This window comes from Sabethes cyaneus, chromosome 1 (genome assembly GCF_943734655.1).
Source record: "Sabethes cyaneus chromosome 1, idSabCyanKW18_F2, whole genome shotgun sequence".
Classification (NCBI taxonomy): domain Eukaryota; kingdom Metazoa; phylum Arthropoda; class Insecta; order Diptera; family Culicidae; genus Sabethes; species Sabethes cyaneus.
The window spans coordinates 124,051,408-124,068,780 of record NC_071353.1 but is presented as its reverse complement, the minus strand read 5'-3'; the positions used below and the strand labels follow the sequence as shown (position 1 = coordinate 124,068,780).

Below are 17,373 nucleotides of genomic sequence, written 5' to 3'. Positions count from 1 at the left end.
TAAAATTCAGCTATTCTATTTGATATAAATATGGACTGTGTCTAATGCCAATGAAGTTTTCAGTCAGTGTCAGCAAAATACTGAATGACCGACGACGATTCAAACATCACATAAGGGAAGAAAAATTCAGGGAATGGAAAAGCGTAAAAAATGCTAAGCTACTCTACCCCAAGCCTGTTTGAGATCATGCATCCATGACATGGATTCCACATAAAGGTGCCTCCCTCACCCTTTTCCAACCAAATCAGGATTTTCTTGTCCTAGTACTCTGCCTGCCTTTACATGTACATCCTGATCCTCGTTGCACTGGACCGAACCCAGGAACAGCGACTGAAGAGCGAACGATTTTCTTCGTCGCATTTTGACGCTCGTTTTCTTCGGCATAGCGGAGCGGGCGTAGTGTGCAATGGAAATGTTCGGCAAAACCACAAAATTGTTGAAGCAAGTCTCATGAGTTTTATTTTATTTGCTTTGAAAGTGAACGATGCAAAATTTATGGCTTGGTAGCGTGTTTGCTTACCCGACTGCGACTGCAAAATAAGATTTTGAAGGCGAAGGCGAAGCTGGATGCTGGGACAGAGAGACTGGTGGGTGCCATGGTTCTTTTTTGTGAAATTTAAATTAAGAGCAAATACTGGAAACTCCGATCGGATTTCGACGTACCTACCGACGATGTTGATGCTGGCTGGCTGTGGGTTCTTTAGAGCTCACTCTGGACTATCAGTGTTCATGTTAATCTTTACGAAAGTAAAGTCTGTTTGGTGCAGTTAAGTATTTCTTATCGGTTGAACGAATTTTTAAGATTTTATATTATTTTTGTGCACTGACAATACCTAGAAGCATAACCCCAATGGGAAACTCTCAGTATAATGGGGAATCTGTTCAACTTGCTAGAATGACTGAACCAGGAAACCAATTTTCAACTGCTAATGAACAACCTGATTGATTATAGCGAGTTTGGAACTACATACGCATAAACGTTTCTAATTCGCTCACGATGCACCTGCTTGAAAATTGAAGTAGGTTTCATTCACGCTCGCTATCACACTTGCAAAATTCAAAATAACTTTGCGCCCAATTGCTGAATTATTTGGGTGTTTCAAGCAACCATCAATTAATCTTCCTTCTCATAGAGATTATTTCCATTTCAAAATCACAACATATTTTACCTCAGTATTTTTACTGTGTACCGCCCCTTTGTTGCAGGCGTTCATTCGGTTGTATTCACTTGGCATTCTGCAATCTGTGCAATCTACACGCACCTCGGCTGGGCTGGGGTCCGGGGAAATCATTTGTGTGTAAATTTGCTACGATTACTACCTGGCACACACGTGTGAAAATCAATAATGAATAACTGCAATTTGATTGTTTCGTCTCGAGTGTCACACCGTTTTCCAGTGCATGGCAACAATTATGTTCGTGCTTCCGCTATTCGTTACTGTAATGAGTTGGCAGGCAGGCAGGCAAGGACTCGCTTGCCTGGCTTAGCGCTTGCTGGCGACGATCCCCGGCATAGGTACATAGAGAGCGAGGCTAATGCGTCGTGGGCTGAAGGTTGTCGGTGTGGTTCAAGTAATTATTACGATGATATTTAATTAAAATAGGAAATTAAATCGTGCACTGCAAGTGGCGTACTGAACGAGACAAGTGTGAAGTGAGAATTATGCCGAGAATGTGTGCCAGCCCTAGTCATTCCCTGTTCCTAGATTACGCTCTCTTGGGTGATTTTGCGCCTTACCTTCAATCATCATCGTTGTCGGTATCAGCAGCGAACGAATGATGTGAGTGTAATTAGCTGAGGATGAGGGAATTTCCCGCGGAGTAACATGAAAGACGTGTCATAAGTATATTTTTAACTCAAACGTGTGATGGAAATATGTAGTTGTCGGGAGAATTTTTCCAAAGCACAGGACCAGTTCATTTTTGGTAACAAGCCGGAAAAATGTATGATATGTATGCTTTTTGGGATATGATTAAACATAGATTTGGCTGCAAGTAAAAATGTGAAGACAAATGCTCTAGAAAATGTATGAATTCTTTTAAGCAAATTTGATTATTACGAAAGAGTCCTACAGTAGGGCTTCCTTCTTAAAATTCTTTCTTCTAAAATCTCTTTCTTTCTCAATCTCTTTCATCCCAAATTTATTTCTTCCAAAACTATTTTCATCCTAAATTAATCTCTTCCCAAATCATTTTGCATTCTTTATTTATTAATTTGTATATAAAATATCAACAGTCCTTGTGACCTAGATGATAGACTTAACTTAAAAATTACGTGCTAATTTCCAGCACGTTTAGGCTGACGACAAAGTCGAAGCTGGCCAGTATAGACGAGCAACCCGCTCGCGAGGTAAACGAATCGAGGAAATGAACGCTCTTTTCACATCACGACGAATATGTCGGGGTGGGGGTCTAGGTCAATGAGCTCAGGGAGTGGGGTTTGGTATCCCGACTCCCGTAATGGGGCGTGAGGATCCAGACCCACTAAAACCATACTCGAGTCTCCAGCCTCAATCCCCCTGGCACCAGCTTATCGGTCTTACTTCAGGGAGGGGCTATTGTGCTTAACGCACTCTCTTAGATAACTACAGGACTATGGTAGCTAGCAAGGTTAGTCAAGAGAGGTTTTTTGATGTTCAAATTTGTTTCTCACCCCCGCTGGGTTACCCTTGACGATCACCGAAATTTTCAAAGCAGATACCGTTGAATGTGTATAAACAACGTCGATGGTTGCTAACCAATCGCTCCGCGCACTTCTGTTCTACAAACTGTGAAAACTAGATCACTTATTTTAACGCACCTTGGTAGCTAGGTTATTTATTCGCCGTTGATCGGCTCTCTAGCGGTTTTGTAGCTCAAGTACAATCTGGGTAAAAGCCGCGTTAACCGCTATCCAAACGTCCGAGCTATAACACATCCTTTGGACTAAGTTATCCGGAGTAGTGTCCTGACCGCTCACTTCCATCAAGTTGCTTCTCGCGCCCGCGAAACGAGGGCATATGAAGAAAGCATGTTCTGCAGTTTCCTCTACTTCCACGGATTCGGGACACGCGGCCGCATCCACTTCGGAATCGAAGTATGATGTCTTCCATCCACGGGTGGTTGGAGTGTTGGCTCTACACACCGTCTGCCGCCTCATTATCTGACCGACACCACACCCAGCTAGCACCAACCCGTATATCAATGTACGAAAACTATCGTAAATATCTCCTAACAAAATCGAAATCGTAAATAAAGCTGGATAAAGTGGGATTAAGTTGAATTTTTGTCGTATATAATGATAATGACTGACATACATACGATTTTCAGCACAAAATCGTAAAGTAGTACGGAGTGACTCGCGCTTAATCGGTTCTTATCGTATATAAATACTTATATAGTCGTAACGCTCAAAATTATTCGTAATCACGTATATCGCCTCCAAAATAGTACGGATATGCCAATTTTGCGCATGAAATACGATTTATTTAGCATGTATATCTGTACGTAATGCTGATTTTTACCTTTTTTATACATATGAAAATGCTAGCTGGGCAGCGGACCGCCTGATGGTCACTGTAAGTGTAGCCGTTGTCTACCCTCCAGTTTTCTATCAGACCAGGACTGCCGAATGTCACGTCGATGATAGACTCTGCATCATTCCTACTGAAGGCACTCGTAGTGCCGACGTTGACCATGTCTACGTTGTGTTTTGCCAGAACCTCAAGCAGAATCCGACCCCTATGGTGCATGCAACGACTTCCCCACTCTACCGCCCAAGCATTGAAGTCGCCCGCCACAACCACCGGCCTTTGACCACTCAGCACGACTGATACTTGGTCTACCATCTGCGTAAACTGTTCGATAGACCAACTCGGTGGAGCATAACAGCTGCAGTAGAATGCTCCACACACTTTGACAACTGCAAATCCATCTTCTGCGGTTGACACAACCTCTTGAACCGGGAACCTGCTTGTCGTCCATATAGCCACCGTCGCGGACCTATTTGAGACCCAGTTATCGTTTCCGGCAGGGATGCGGTATGGGTCCGAGATGATGGCAATGTCCGTCAACGACTCAGTAACTGCTTGGTACAATAGCTGCTGGGCCGCGTAGCAGTGATTCAAATTTAGTTGCGTTACCCGCAAACCTACCGAAGAACCCACTGAGGGTAACGAGACGCAGTTGACGTCCGACAATCAGTGGTAATTAGAGAAAAAAAAGAAGGCCAGGAAGAAAGAAGATCGAGCTCCACCGAAAGTGGTCAGAAAAAAGAGGAGCAAAAGCGAAGTCCTTATCCTCAAAACTGAGGGGCAGAAATATTCGGAAGTTTTGAAGGCCACGAGAGGGGACGATCAGTTGAAGGGTCTTGGCGCGAATGTGTGGAGTATCCGCCGCTCTCGCACGGGCGACGTGATCCTTCAGCTTAAAAAGAATGCCACTGAGAAGAGTTCTACCTACAAAGTGCTGGCATAAAAGGTCCTCGGCGATAGCGTACAGATTCGCGCACTAACGGCTGGAGATGACTCTCCAGCTTAAAAACCTAGACGAGATCACTGAAACGGGAGAACTAGTACGAGCTCTCAAAAAGCAGTGTAACGTGGTAGTGACTACCGAGGCAGTTCGTCTGCTGATCGTCCCCTCTCGTGGCCTTCAAAACTTCCGAATATTTCGGCCCCTCAGTTTTGAGGATAAGGGCATCGCCATTGCTCCTCTTTTTTCTGACCACTTTCGGTGGAACTCGATCTTCTTTCTTCCTGGCCTTCTTCTTTTTCGCTGATTCCCACTGATTGTCGGACGCCAACTGCGTCTCGTTACCTTCAATGGGTTCTTCGGTAGGCTTGCGACCCTTTGCGATCAGACGCTTCTTCGAGCCCGTGGGGGTTTCTTCCTATGGAGACAGCCTTGCTTGTTGGGTGGATACCTTGTTGTCGTTGGACTGCACCGTAGTCGTGAGGGCCACGGTGTGGTCAGTCATTGACGGGCCGGCATCCGTTTGTGCAGACCTCGATTCAAACGCTTTCTCGGTCTCTCTCTGTGTCACACTTACTCGCGCTTTGAATTCGCTGTGCTGCTTCGTCGCAGCACGCATGGTGGCTCGAAGCATGAGAAGACTTTGTTTCAGGTCCTTTGCCAGTGGACTGCGACCTACGCCGAACTCGATAATGGCAGCTGATGAGACGTCGCTACCACTCTTGGTAGCATGTATCTCTTTCCTTCCACTGCTTTTATTAGTGACGAGCCGTTCATCGCTGCGTCCGGCGTAGATGCAGTAGGAGCAGCAGGTGTGCCGCTTGCCTTTCCGCTTACACTTGCGCTTCTGCTCGTATCCCTCGGCGGAGATCTCTGGATACCGCCTTTAATCTGTCCACGCTCACTGAAGTTAACCCCTCAATGCGCACGCTGAAAAAAATCATTTAAAAAGAAACTTACTTATCTAAAGGCGGTAAACATAATTTACTATGGCTATGTTTTTCACTACGTTGTTTTAAAGCAACATTGCGCAATTAAGGATTAAATTTGTTTTTGAATTATTTTGTATATTCATATAGAGTCCCACGAGTTGAGGGGAAAGAAGAGTCAGCCGCATCAAAGCCCGAAATTACTGTGGAAAGCGCTCTGGTACTCAACAGGCTCCGTTTGAGGCTGAGTATTTATAGAACCCCCCTCACCATTCATCCCTCAGCACGGGTCGCATGACACCTTGGATTAGGGGTTTACCTATTCACGTTTTTACTTTTAGCCTTGGATAACAGCTATTAAAACCATCCTCCTTTGCGGGCTTTGGACCCTCTGCTCCGGTTCTCAGTATTTTCAGGTTCATTGAACATGGTTCTACCGAGATTCATCATTTGCAGGCGGAGTTAACGACGGAAGTCTACAAAGAGCCAACGAATAAATCTCCGCTGCACTGACTCGATTCGGTTAACTCCATTTTAGACTAATCTCAAATTTTTAGTCTTGACCTTGAAATGAGGTCATACATATATATTAATATTTTTTTTGAAACGATGGTTCTACAATTGATGACGGGACGGTAGGGGAAAGAAATGAAAATTTTTGGTGAAGGAGGGGAAGAGCGGAAAGGAAGGGGGGGTATTGGTAGCTATGCTTGACAAGTAGTCATTTTGACTCCTACCTTTTGTCCAATGCTGGAAGGTGCATGAGTCGAACCAAGCTGTAATCTGAGATTACAACCGGATTCGAACCCACAACACCCGCCAGGGCATGTGGTTCGCTGGTACTTGTACCTTTGAACCATAGAGGCGCTGGACAAAAGGAGACCGCAAAATTCACTTCTCAAGAATAGCGACGCGTTTGGTTGGGTTATCGACACATATTGTGCCGCTTCCTGCATCAATTGCAGATTACCATCGAGCGAGAAGTTTTAATCTAACTACTATTTACTTTCAGCTCTTTCCCTCCTTCACCAAAAAATTTTCATTTCTTTCCCGTACCGTCCCTTCATCAATTGTAGAACCATCGTTTCAAAAAAATATTAATATATATGTATGACCTCATTTCAAGGTCAAGACTAAAAATTTGAGATTAGTCTATTACATAGGAACGGGGCCTTCCCTCGAAAACCCGCGCCGAGAAACGCGGCTAACACAAGCTGACAGACGAACAACGTCACGTGCAGTACCTTGCAAGTCGTAAGGGCCGGCATAGTGTCGTCGTCCTGAAAGTAAATAGTAGTTAGATTAAAACTTCTCGCTCGATGGTAATCTGCAATTGATGCAGGAAGCGGCACAATATGTGTCGATAACCCAACCAAACGCGTCGCTATTCTTGAGAAGTGGATTTTGCGGTCTCCTTTTGTCCAGCGCCTCTATGTTTCAAAGGTACAAGTACCAGCGAACCACATGCCCTGGCGGGTGTTGTGGGTTCGAATCCGGTTGTAATCTCAGATTACAGCTTGGTTCGACTCATGCACCTTCCAGCATTGGACAAAAGGTAGGAGTCAAAATGACTACTTGTCAAGCATAGCTACCAATACCCCCCCCCCCCCTTCCTTTCCGCTCTTCCCCTCCTTCACCAAAAAATTTTCATTTCTTTCCCCTACCGTCCCTTCATCAATTGTAGAACCATCGTTTCAAAATAACTCCATTTTGACAGTAGGGACTCCGAACTAGAGCGTAACATTTTAGTTTGAAGCGGACTAATGCATAGTAAAAAGCTTTCAAGCAGTAAACATCATTGAAGTTCTTGCCGTTGCGCATAATGAACTAAAAAGTTTCTGCAAGCATTGACCACGATGAATGCGGTGTGCTGTCTGAAAGTAAGTTTAGAGTTGAGTAGTATAACCATATCCTTGACGCAGTTTTCGCGTTATGGCAAATTTGACACCCAGTGTCAAAAGCGAATGGGCTCAACTTTTAAGGTGGAAGGGTCTCTGATGCAACCTTCCACTTTTTGGATGTCATCGATGCAAGGTCTTTTCGGGGACCAAATGTAGACTCTGATCACTATCTTGTCCTGTGTAACATTCGCGTAAGGTTGTCGAATGCGGTGAATGCTCGCACTGAGAGGACGCTACGTTTCAACATCCAGTGGTTGACGACAGATGGTGTGGCAGTGAACTACGCTTCATGGTGCCATTGAAACAACTGCGACGCGAGGAAGACAGCGTGACAGCTGGTTTGATGCCGAATGCCAGAGAGTAAAAGATGAGTAGAATCACGTATGATCACTGCGGCTACACATCAGAACAGAGAAAGGTATAGAGAGACTAGAGCTGTGGAAAAAGAACCCACCGTCTGAAACACGTGAGTACAAGAAGCACATTTTCGTCGGTGTAGAGAAGAGATTCGCCAGCAACGACACATGGAGTTTCTACAAAACAGTGAGAGGCAGCTATGCCTGTGATGTGCATTAATAGTGCTGGCAACCTGCTTACTGACAAAACGGCGGTAGCAGCCAGGTTAAAGGCGCATTTTCAGATATTGTTGAATGGAGAGGTAAACACAGAAATCAGCAGAAACAGGATAAGAATTGTAAGTGATGGCCAAGCTGTGGAGCCACCAGCACAGGAAGAGGTTAAGGAGACAAGCAGTGAGCTGAAAAACGGCAATGCTGCTAGGAGATACGGTATCCCGGCTGAACTTCTAAGAGCGAGGAGTGAGCAGGTGTATGAAGAAATCTACCAGATCATTGTCAGGATCCGAGAAGACGAACAAATGCCGGAGGAATGGTTGGATGGCCCTATTTTCAAGAAAGGACATCGACTCGAGCTGAGCTTAGCTTAGGTAGACTGCCCGTAGTTGCTTTCAAAAAGGACATCGACTCGAGTGTGAAAACTATCGAGTGCTTTCCCGTATCTTGTTCTGTAGACTGAGAACTTAGCGGAGTCCTTCGTCGGCGAGTACCAAACTGGTTTTCGTGAGCGTCGCTCCACGATGGATCAGATTAAATATCAAACTGCATCAGTTACTAGAAAAGCTCCAGGAGTACAGCTTGCAGACGCATCATCTGTTTGTGGACTTTAATGAGGCGTATGATTCAGTCAAACGAAATGAGCTATGCTAGAGTATGGTTTTCCGACGAAACTAATTACGAAACTGCTTAGTGCGATGCTGGATGGGTCAAAACTATGCGTCAGAACAGCGGGTGCGGCCTAAGCTGCTTTCGTGACGTTGGATGAACTGAAGCGAGGAGATGCATTCTCTAACCTGCTATTCAACATTGCCTTGGAAGGTTGGGATACATTGCCTTGGAGGATTGGGACTTATCTACCTACTATTCAACATTGCCTTGGAGGATTGGGACCTTGGAGGATAACACCACCAAAACGAAGTACTTGGTTGCTGGCAGAGAATGTGGGAGTCCAAAAGCGTTGGTACCGAGGTGAAACTGGAGGGGGAACGATATGAAGTAGTTGAGAAATTCAAGTACCTTGGAATGTAAAGAGCGGAAAAACCTAAAACCAATCCAAAACTTCTATTGTCAGCATATGTTACAGAGGGATAGTAGGGTAGATCAAGATTACAATTCATCCAAGACGCGCTACTGATTGCCATTTAGCTGGAGGAAACGATCAAACCAAAATTTTTCAACTGGTCTCTGAGGTCAATTGGTTCGTGTGAAAGAGCGAAGCTGATAATTGGAGATCCCGCAAAAATCCCGAATCGAGCTTCATTCTTCCCACACAGCGCATCTTCAGATAATGAGAGCATCAAGAGTGTTATAGGAAGTCATAATTAGAATCTTATTACCGATAAGTGGCGCATACTGCAGCGATTCAATCTGACCGGTATGCATGCGGCTTAGACACTAACATTTTCTGGATGTCATCGATTTTTCTGTGTGTATGTGTGTGTGTGTGTATGTGTGTGTGTGTGTATGTGTGTGTGTGTATGTGTGTGTGTGTGTGTATGTGTGTGTGTGTGTATGTGTGTGTGTGTGTATGTGTGTGTGTGTGTATGTGTGTGTGTGTATGTGTGTGTGTGTGTATGTGTGTGTGTGTATGTGTGTGTGTATGTGTGTGTGTGTGTGTGTATGTGTGTGTGTGTGTGTGTGTGTGTGTGTGTGTGTGTGTGTGTGTGTGTGTGTGTGTGTATGTGTGTGTGTATGTGTGTGTGTGTGTGTGTGTGTGTGTGTATGTGTGTGTGTGTGTGTGTGTGTGTGTGTGTGTGTGTGTGTGTGTGTGTGTGTGTGTGTGTGTGTGTGTGTGTGTGTGTGTGTGTGTGTGTGTGTGTGTGTGTGTGTGTGTGTGTGTGTGTGTGTGTGTGTGTGTGTGTGTGTGTGTGTGTGTGTGTGTGTGTGTGTGTGTGTGTGTGTGTGTGTGTGTGTGTGTGTGTGTGTGTGTGTGTGTGTGTGTGTGTGTGTGTGTGTGTGTGTGTGTGTATGTGACGCTTTTAATCTCACTCACTTTTCTCGGAGAGCTGGACCGATTTTAATGTTCTTAGTGTCAAATGAAAGGTCTAGGTGTCCCATAGGTCGCTATTGAATTTCATACTGATCGGACTTTTAGTTCAAAAGTTATGTATAAAAATACGAAAAATGTGGGACTTCATTATCTCATAGGTCCCTTAACCGATTTGAACAAAATTGATTGCATATGAAAGAGGAGCCTTGCAAACCCTTAACTTCCAAATTTCATGACGATTGGACTTGTAGTTTGAAAGTTACATAAAGAAATGTGAAAAAATAGTATTTAAAACATATTTTTGTAACATATAAGCATTAATTTAATGAAAAACATCACACATTTTATTATTATTTGAAAATTACTGCTGAGATCTATCAAACAAAACCGAGTTATTGAAAATCGGACGGTTCATTCAAAAGTTATTTAAACTTTAACATTTAAGCACCGTATATTAAACCGTTAAAACGTGTGAAATCAAAACAAATGTTGATAGTATTCAATGTGTGTGATATATGAGTGTATGTATGTATGTATGTATGTATGCATGTATGTGTGTGTATGTATGTGGTGACAATTCGCAATTTTTAAATTTGCATTTAAATTCAAGAAAAGTAAGAAACATGTCAATTGTCTAAAGTTTTTGAAGCCTCTTAGTGGAATACGAACTTTGAAATTAAAGAAAAGAAAAAACTTTTACCGACTAAATTCCACTATTTAATATTTATTCGCGACAGATACGTATACGCTTTGAAATAAGACACTGATGAAGCCTGCACGTCGTAGGCGAACTACGTATCTGTTGTAAATAAATATTAAATAGTGGGATTCAATCGAAAAGTTTTTTCTTTTCTTTGATTTCAGATTTCAATTGTCATTTTGTTCACTTGCTGTTACTCACAATTGTACAAGAAAAGCAAAAAGCGAAGAAAAGCAGTTAATTTAAGTATATAAGTATAGTGGTATATAGGATTAAAAATACTAGTGAGTTGATTTTTCCAAATAAATTTATACAAATTTCAAACAAATTTTGCGCATCAATAGATGCTCTTTTTAATCAATAGATACTAGAGCTTAGAAATGTTATATGAAAAATAGGAAGTAAACGTTGCATGGTAGTAATTTTGTAAGATTTGTTTTCGTTAGTGACATTTTAAAGGACAGTTGTCTTATGTCATGTATCATGTTTTAATAAATAAATCTAAAATGACAAGCACTGGGAATCATATCGATCATATTTCCCATTCTCAAGCATGTTTATGGCGCAGCTTTTGCACTATTTTTCGACCTCATCTTGTTTTCCTAACCCTCTAACATTGTAGAAAAGATGCGATCAAGCTAATGATTATCTTTGCATGAAAGTACATTCAAAAGAAGCTTAAGTTTTGATTTTCATGCAAAAATAATTATCTGAATGAGCGCCAGCTAAGAAAAAGTTCAATTTCTCTTTTTCATATCTAATGCTCTATTCAGTTATTTTTTCTAATTCAGATATATTGCAAAATTGAAGCCAAGCAAACTAATAGTAAAATTTTTAGATTAATCATTTTGTTGTTGATATCCTTTTTCTTCAAAAGCGAAGTATAATAATAATTTTTCTGAACTCTTGTTTTTCAAAGATGCTAGCTTTTGAACGCATGGTGTTAATATCAAAATATCAAAAAATCTGCTGTGAACACATATTTTATATAGTCAATTCAAAACAAGTTTCGTATGTGGCTCTGAAGCCCGAAAGTTAAGGCCGACCGATTATAAAACTATATAAGGTGTTACAAGTATTTACGCACCCAAGGAAAGAAAATTTAATTATTCTACGCAATACGTTGGGAATTTTACTGGCAAATAAGGATTTTGGGGAATACGGAACGGATATTTAAAAATATGGTCAAGTTAATTATAAATAGATGTTCCTGAGAAATTAAATAATGATTATTGCCACAATAATCGGCGTGACCTAGCCTTTCTACTGCCACAGTAGAAAGGCTAGGTCACGCCGCTAGGTGGATTAATTCGGGTTTTTCATGTACTAGTAATTATTATTGCTAGAACAAATATACTAAAACTATGCAAGGAACCTATTTTAAGCAGTCTAATCACACCGCTGATTCTTTTACCTTGTTACCCATCGCGGGTTGACTAAGTGGGGGACATCTTCTCAACTTTAATTCTTCGAGCATTTAGATTTTGTACATTAAAAATTGAGGCGCTGGAAATAAGTTTAATCAGCCCGAACGCATTTTAATCACCAAGATACTTTCATAAGCATTCCTGAACTTTACTGACTTGTCCCAAATTATCACTGTTATAAGCTTATGACCATGGCATCAAATGACGCGTGTGCTCACAATTCTTCTACACTATGGTATGTTAAAATTGAAATCTTGACTTTTAGAAATTCTGTAATCAATGCTCAAAGTAGTGAGGTGGAGATCCTTTCAACAGTAGCAAGGTGATGATTTGCTTCAACAGCTGAAAAAATGCAAGTTTTTTGAAAGCAATGTTTAATTCATCATATTTGGGGCCTTGCAATAATTACGTAAGGCCTTTTTTCTCATTTTTGAACCCCCCTCCCCCCTATATAAGATTTTGTAAGATTTTGGCCAATCCCCCCTCCCCCCCCCCCGTAAAAAATCTTAGTAAGATTTTTTGAAACATCAAAATTCAAGTTTTATTTAAAGAGCTAGACGTTGAAAGAATATTGAAACAGTCAACAAAGTTCAAACAAGTTCATAAAAACCAAAGTTCAAACATATTCATAAAAAAACAAACAATATCAATTATCCGTTGTAAATCCCTTTATGGCCCACTCACGAACAGAACGTATTTCAGCATAGAGGTTGTCAATAAATGTTGGTGTATGCTCAGAAACTCACTAGCGTTACCTTAATTCGCATTGATCCAATCTAAATCGTCTGAACACTTGTCCTCGTCAAGTAGTGTACAAAGAACTTTTTTACCTCTTCTAGACGACATGCGACATGGTCTTATGTTGGAATTGGTACTGCGTTGCGTCTAATGTACAGATCTGTAATGACCATCCGCGGTTTCCTTTGAAGCAAAATACTGACCCCACTCTGGTCACATGCGGTAGGCAAGATCTTTGGGAACAGAAGAACAATACATCCCAAGAAACATTTTTGTTGTATAGTAGCTTATCAAGCACTTGTTCCAATGGTACAGCTGTACATTAGTTGAGTAAGCTACTTTTATACAAAATCATGATATCATAAGGGATTGCGATTGCCTTGCGGGATTGGGATAGGCAATTGCAACGAAATATGTTGGAATAATAACATAAAACGATGACATCAGAGGCTCTGGAACAAGTAGGCCAACTGCTGTTTCCTTGAGTGGGCAAGGCTAAAATACTCAGCAGGTTACTACGCATTTCCTCCCAAGTAACAATTTGGGTTTTATTACACTCTTACGATGGCATTTAAAACCAAAATTGGTCTTGAAGACCACCATAAGAGTACAATAAAACTTACATTGTTGCCTGGGCTTGCAGCATGAAAGATTTCGATACTTCACAACTTAACTCATCAATTTAAAAAATTTTGTAACAAAACATGAGTTGCTATTAAAAATGTGACTTTTTCATAATTTTTTCGTGTGTGGAAATCTTACGTAAGAAATGATTAAGCACCCTCCCCCCAAATAAGATTTTGTAAGACTTCGCGGAACCCCCCCTCCCCCCATTATGCCTTACGTAATTAATGCACGGCCCCTTTCTTGTCGAAAACGTGGTGTTCTGTCAAGCACATCTTTGGTTGAATACTGGATTTTAAGTTCATTTATGTTCAACTGATTAAAATAGGTGACCCCTGATTAATTCGTTCCTTAACCTAATTGTACCCACGTGCGTTGCCATACGTCCCACTTTAAACGAGTAACTTACTGAAACAAACTTGTACATTATATTGAGTTACACCTGGCGACGAATCGCTGAAACTACAGTTCGTTTGCAATTTGCCACTGTGACGCTGGGGTTTGCTTTACAGATCGAAAAATACTCCAATATTATTACCTAGATGACACTTACCTTGTAAAAACTGACATGTGATTCGAGAAGCTTCCGTCTATTGTCTGTCTTGTAGGCATGCACAATACTCAGCTATATACTCACCAAAAAGTAGCGTTAAAATTTATTAACTAGAAGTAACAAAACTTTTCGTTATAGCGTTTATTGATTTATTTATTGAATCCCAGTTTTTTACAGCATGAAAGTCATTATATTGCTACGATAGTAACACCAGAACAAGACCACTGACTGCACCGCGCCGAGCCGATATATCTCATGTAGTATAGCTCTTTGCCAATTATACATACAACATTGTTCTGATTGAAGAGTTTCACATCGAGAAAAAAGGGAACAGGCGAGCTCTTTTTAGCTACTACTTTACTTGATCATTCTAATGATCATTTTATTTTAGTTTTTTTTTTGCTTTTACTATTCCTTCTTACTGCTAGATTTTGGCTATTTTGGGGTTGACATTGTTTTGCTTTGTTTTGTTTTTGGGTGTCGTGAAAAATAGAAAAGTGCTCATCTAGTAACATCTACAGTCGATAATCACATGGTAACTACTAAAACTTACAGATTCACAATGTTTCGGGGACACTTTTGGCTGGAACTGTTTGCTGCGAATGTACCTAGTTGCAATTGTATTATACACAGATAAAATTTTACAAGGGTATATACTGCATCGTTTGCTTAAAATCTTCGCCGAAATCAATCCCGACGCTGTATGTTCAATACAGGATTGTAAAATGTTGCTTTAAACTAGCTCATCTGGTTTTGAAATAACATTTAGTGTAGCTTACATCAACCGTAGGTTCAAAGTTTTCCATCTGGACAGATACCCTATGTACATAAATAAAACCAAATGAAATAATAAATCCCATTTTAAAAAGTTAGCAACACTGTTCTTAACTTAAAACAAGTACCACAGTTGATTGATTCAATAACAACATTCACTCGAAGAGCAGCAGGAAGCGAATTATTGCACGTTAACCCTACGGTTGAAGCTTTCCTCAGTATGGTCGCCACACGGAGTTCCCGTTTTCGGACTGAACTTGACCCTGGGGGGGAACTCCTCGTCCGCCGGCTGCCAGCGCACGAGCTCCCGCTTCGTCGAGTGCTCCTCGTGCCATTGCACCGCAGTTTCCGATAAGCGAAAGGTCAGTATGAGGGTTATTGCTCATTAGATTGGGATGTTGACGACCGCTGTTCACCGTGGACGACGTTAGGTGATCCATTACGCTTTGCAGTTCCCCGGCGTGCATCGTAGCGTTCTGAGCCGATCCGTGACTGTTCTGTAGGGGGTGATTGTGGAAGCCGTGGGTTTGATTGGCGGCGGTGTACAGTTGAGAGTAGAGCAGACTAGCTGGAAGAACGGGGTAGAGGGATCCGTTGCAACTTCCGCTACTTGATCCGTAGTTGGCTTGGCTTTGGTTGACCACCAAGCTGGAGAAGTTTTGATTGGCACTTCCTCCCAAGTTTGGCGTGTTGGATGTTAGAAGATCTTCCTGAACCGGCGATTCGGCTTGACTGGAGTCGCTGAGACTGCGGGGACCACTTTGGCTGGTATGGAGAGTGTACTCATTGTTATTGCTGGAGTTGCTTTGGTAGCGAGGGACTAGCAGTCCGTTTGAGCCGTTCGTGGTTGAAATACTGTTCGCCTGGGAGGTTACTCCACTACCGTTGGTTCCGTTTCCTGACGCATTCGTGCTTCCATTTCCACCCATCAGGCTTGGATGAGTCATTTGGGCTGTTTGTTGCGTTCCTACCAAGCTGCTCAGATGTTGGTCCAGATCAGCAGCTGTCGAATCAGGAAGCACTGTTACGAAAGCAATGAATGAACAAAAGGTAAGGTATGTAAAGGTATGATTTGAAAACGAAAAGTTAATTACTTACTCGGGACACAATCTCTTCCGGCGCTGGTAAAATCCTGGCCAGCGTTTTGTTCTCCACTTGAACAGGTAAATCCAAGTGCCGGGTTATTGAACTGAGCTGCCGTTGGTGTGGTGCAGGACGTGAGATACGGAGAGTACGGGCCAGTTGAGCTGTAGCTCCAGTGCGAGTTGGCCGTCCCGAGGCCAAACTGGGACATATCTGAGACGAAAAAAAACGTGAATGCAAAATATTAAAATTTTGAGGAGTAACTTTGGTACATAATACAATATTAATTAAGCTACTACATTGGGAATGGAATAATTAATATTTTGTATGTCCCATATTTAGAAAATTCTCATAGGATCCGATGACCGTTGTCATAAGTATAATGTAATATTGATAGCAACGCATGATAATCCTTGTTCAAGTTGCTCGAACTTTAAGCTACCAACCAAGTGCATAACTCGCTGTCCTTCCGAGCAGTTTCGAATAAAAAAAGCGCTAAAGCCCATTGGAAGCAATTCATTAAACACAAACAAGAAGCATCCGTGATGTGATTCTTCCGCTTCATCACCTTCGTTGCCACCGCCAGTAACACCTCATTTCGGAATGCTTGATTGCATCGATTCGGTCAATCAATTCCCGGCTTTTATCGTTGGATGCCTTTATTCGGCATAGACGAACCGACGATGTCACTCATCATGCCAAGCAAACAACACACACACAGAGGGCTTTCAATCTCTCTCTGTCTCTGATCCAATGGAATTGCGGATTAAAAGCTACCACCAAACTCTCACCACACTCGAGGTTGACCATTTAGCCGTGTATTGTCGGTTGACCACCAGCCTGCCACCCGTACTGCAACATTGTGGGTCGCAACTGCCTGCAACATTTTTTTTTCACTTTCAGCAAACCGTGTATTGCTATGCGAATGGTTCATCTGAGCAGACTGTCGAATAATAATGTCAATAGTGGCTAGTCACGATAAATCAAATCTTTTGCACACAGTTTTTTTTTTCATATTTTTTCTCTATTCGAAGATTTTCTACTGTTGGGTAACTTTTTTCAGATCGCGGTTTAACTTCATTCATTTATTACAATATATTTTAGAGTAAAAATCTACAATGTTTTATTATTTTATTATCTTTAAATTATGTGATCAAATCAACGTACATAAAATTTGCTTGTCACTATAAGAATAACTTCTAGAACCTAGGTGGATGAGTTAGCATCGTTTCGGTGTACTTTATACTACTGGCCAGGTCTTTACAGAGCACAAGTGCCGTTCAACATGGAAAAAATTGTATCCACCGATAAAAACCCTTCATTGAACTGGACTGTTTCGGTCTGAAATTGAGAGCGTTTCAAAAAAACGTACACTGTAATCCATAAAAAATGCTATGCTCGTCCTCACGTGCATGCTTTAATCCGTTTCGGGTAGTAATGCTTCATGAGTGCCTGTCTCGACTTCTCAACATTTGGTTCAAGGGTAAATGTGATGTCATAGAGAGTGAAATCTGATTTTTGATTTTTTCTAACTAAATAAACTTTCAACTGGCACATTGTGAGTTGCACATTTCAAGACCACTTTAGATTAGTAAGAGTTTAGCAACTTGCTTTGGATTTCCTCAAA

At 41.7% G+C, this 17,373-nt stretch overlaps 1 protein-coding gene across 1 annotated transcript in view; it reads right to left on the bottom strand.

The window, feature by feature from the left end:
* Nucleotides 1-14,878: 14,878 nt before the first annotated feature.
* Nucleotides 14,879-17,373, bottom strand: part of LOC128740961 (uncharacterized) — a 60,742-nt gene continuing 58,247 nt past the window's right edge. Inside the window, exons 4-5 of the mRNA XM_053836540.1 lie at nucleotides 15,762-15,959; nucleotides 14,879-15,684 (exon numbers count right to left, since the gene is read on the bottom strand). Coding sequence (XP_053692515.1) covers nucleotides 14,879-15,684; nucleotides 15,762-15,959 — 1,004 coding nt within the window. The remainder of the gene's footprint in view (nucleotides 15,685-15,761; nucleotides 15,960-17,373) is intronic.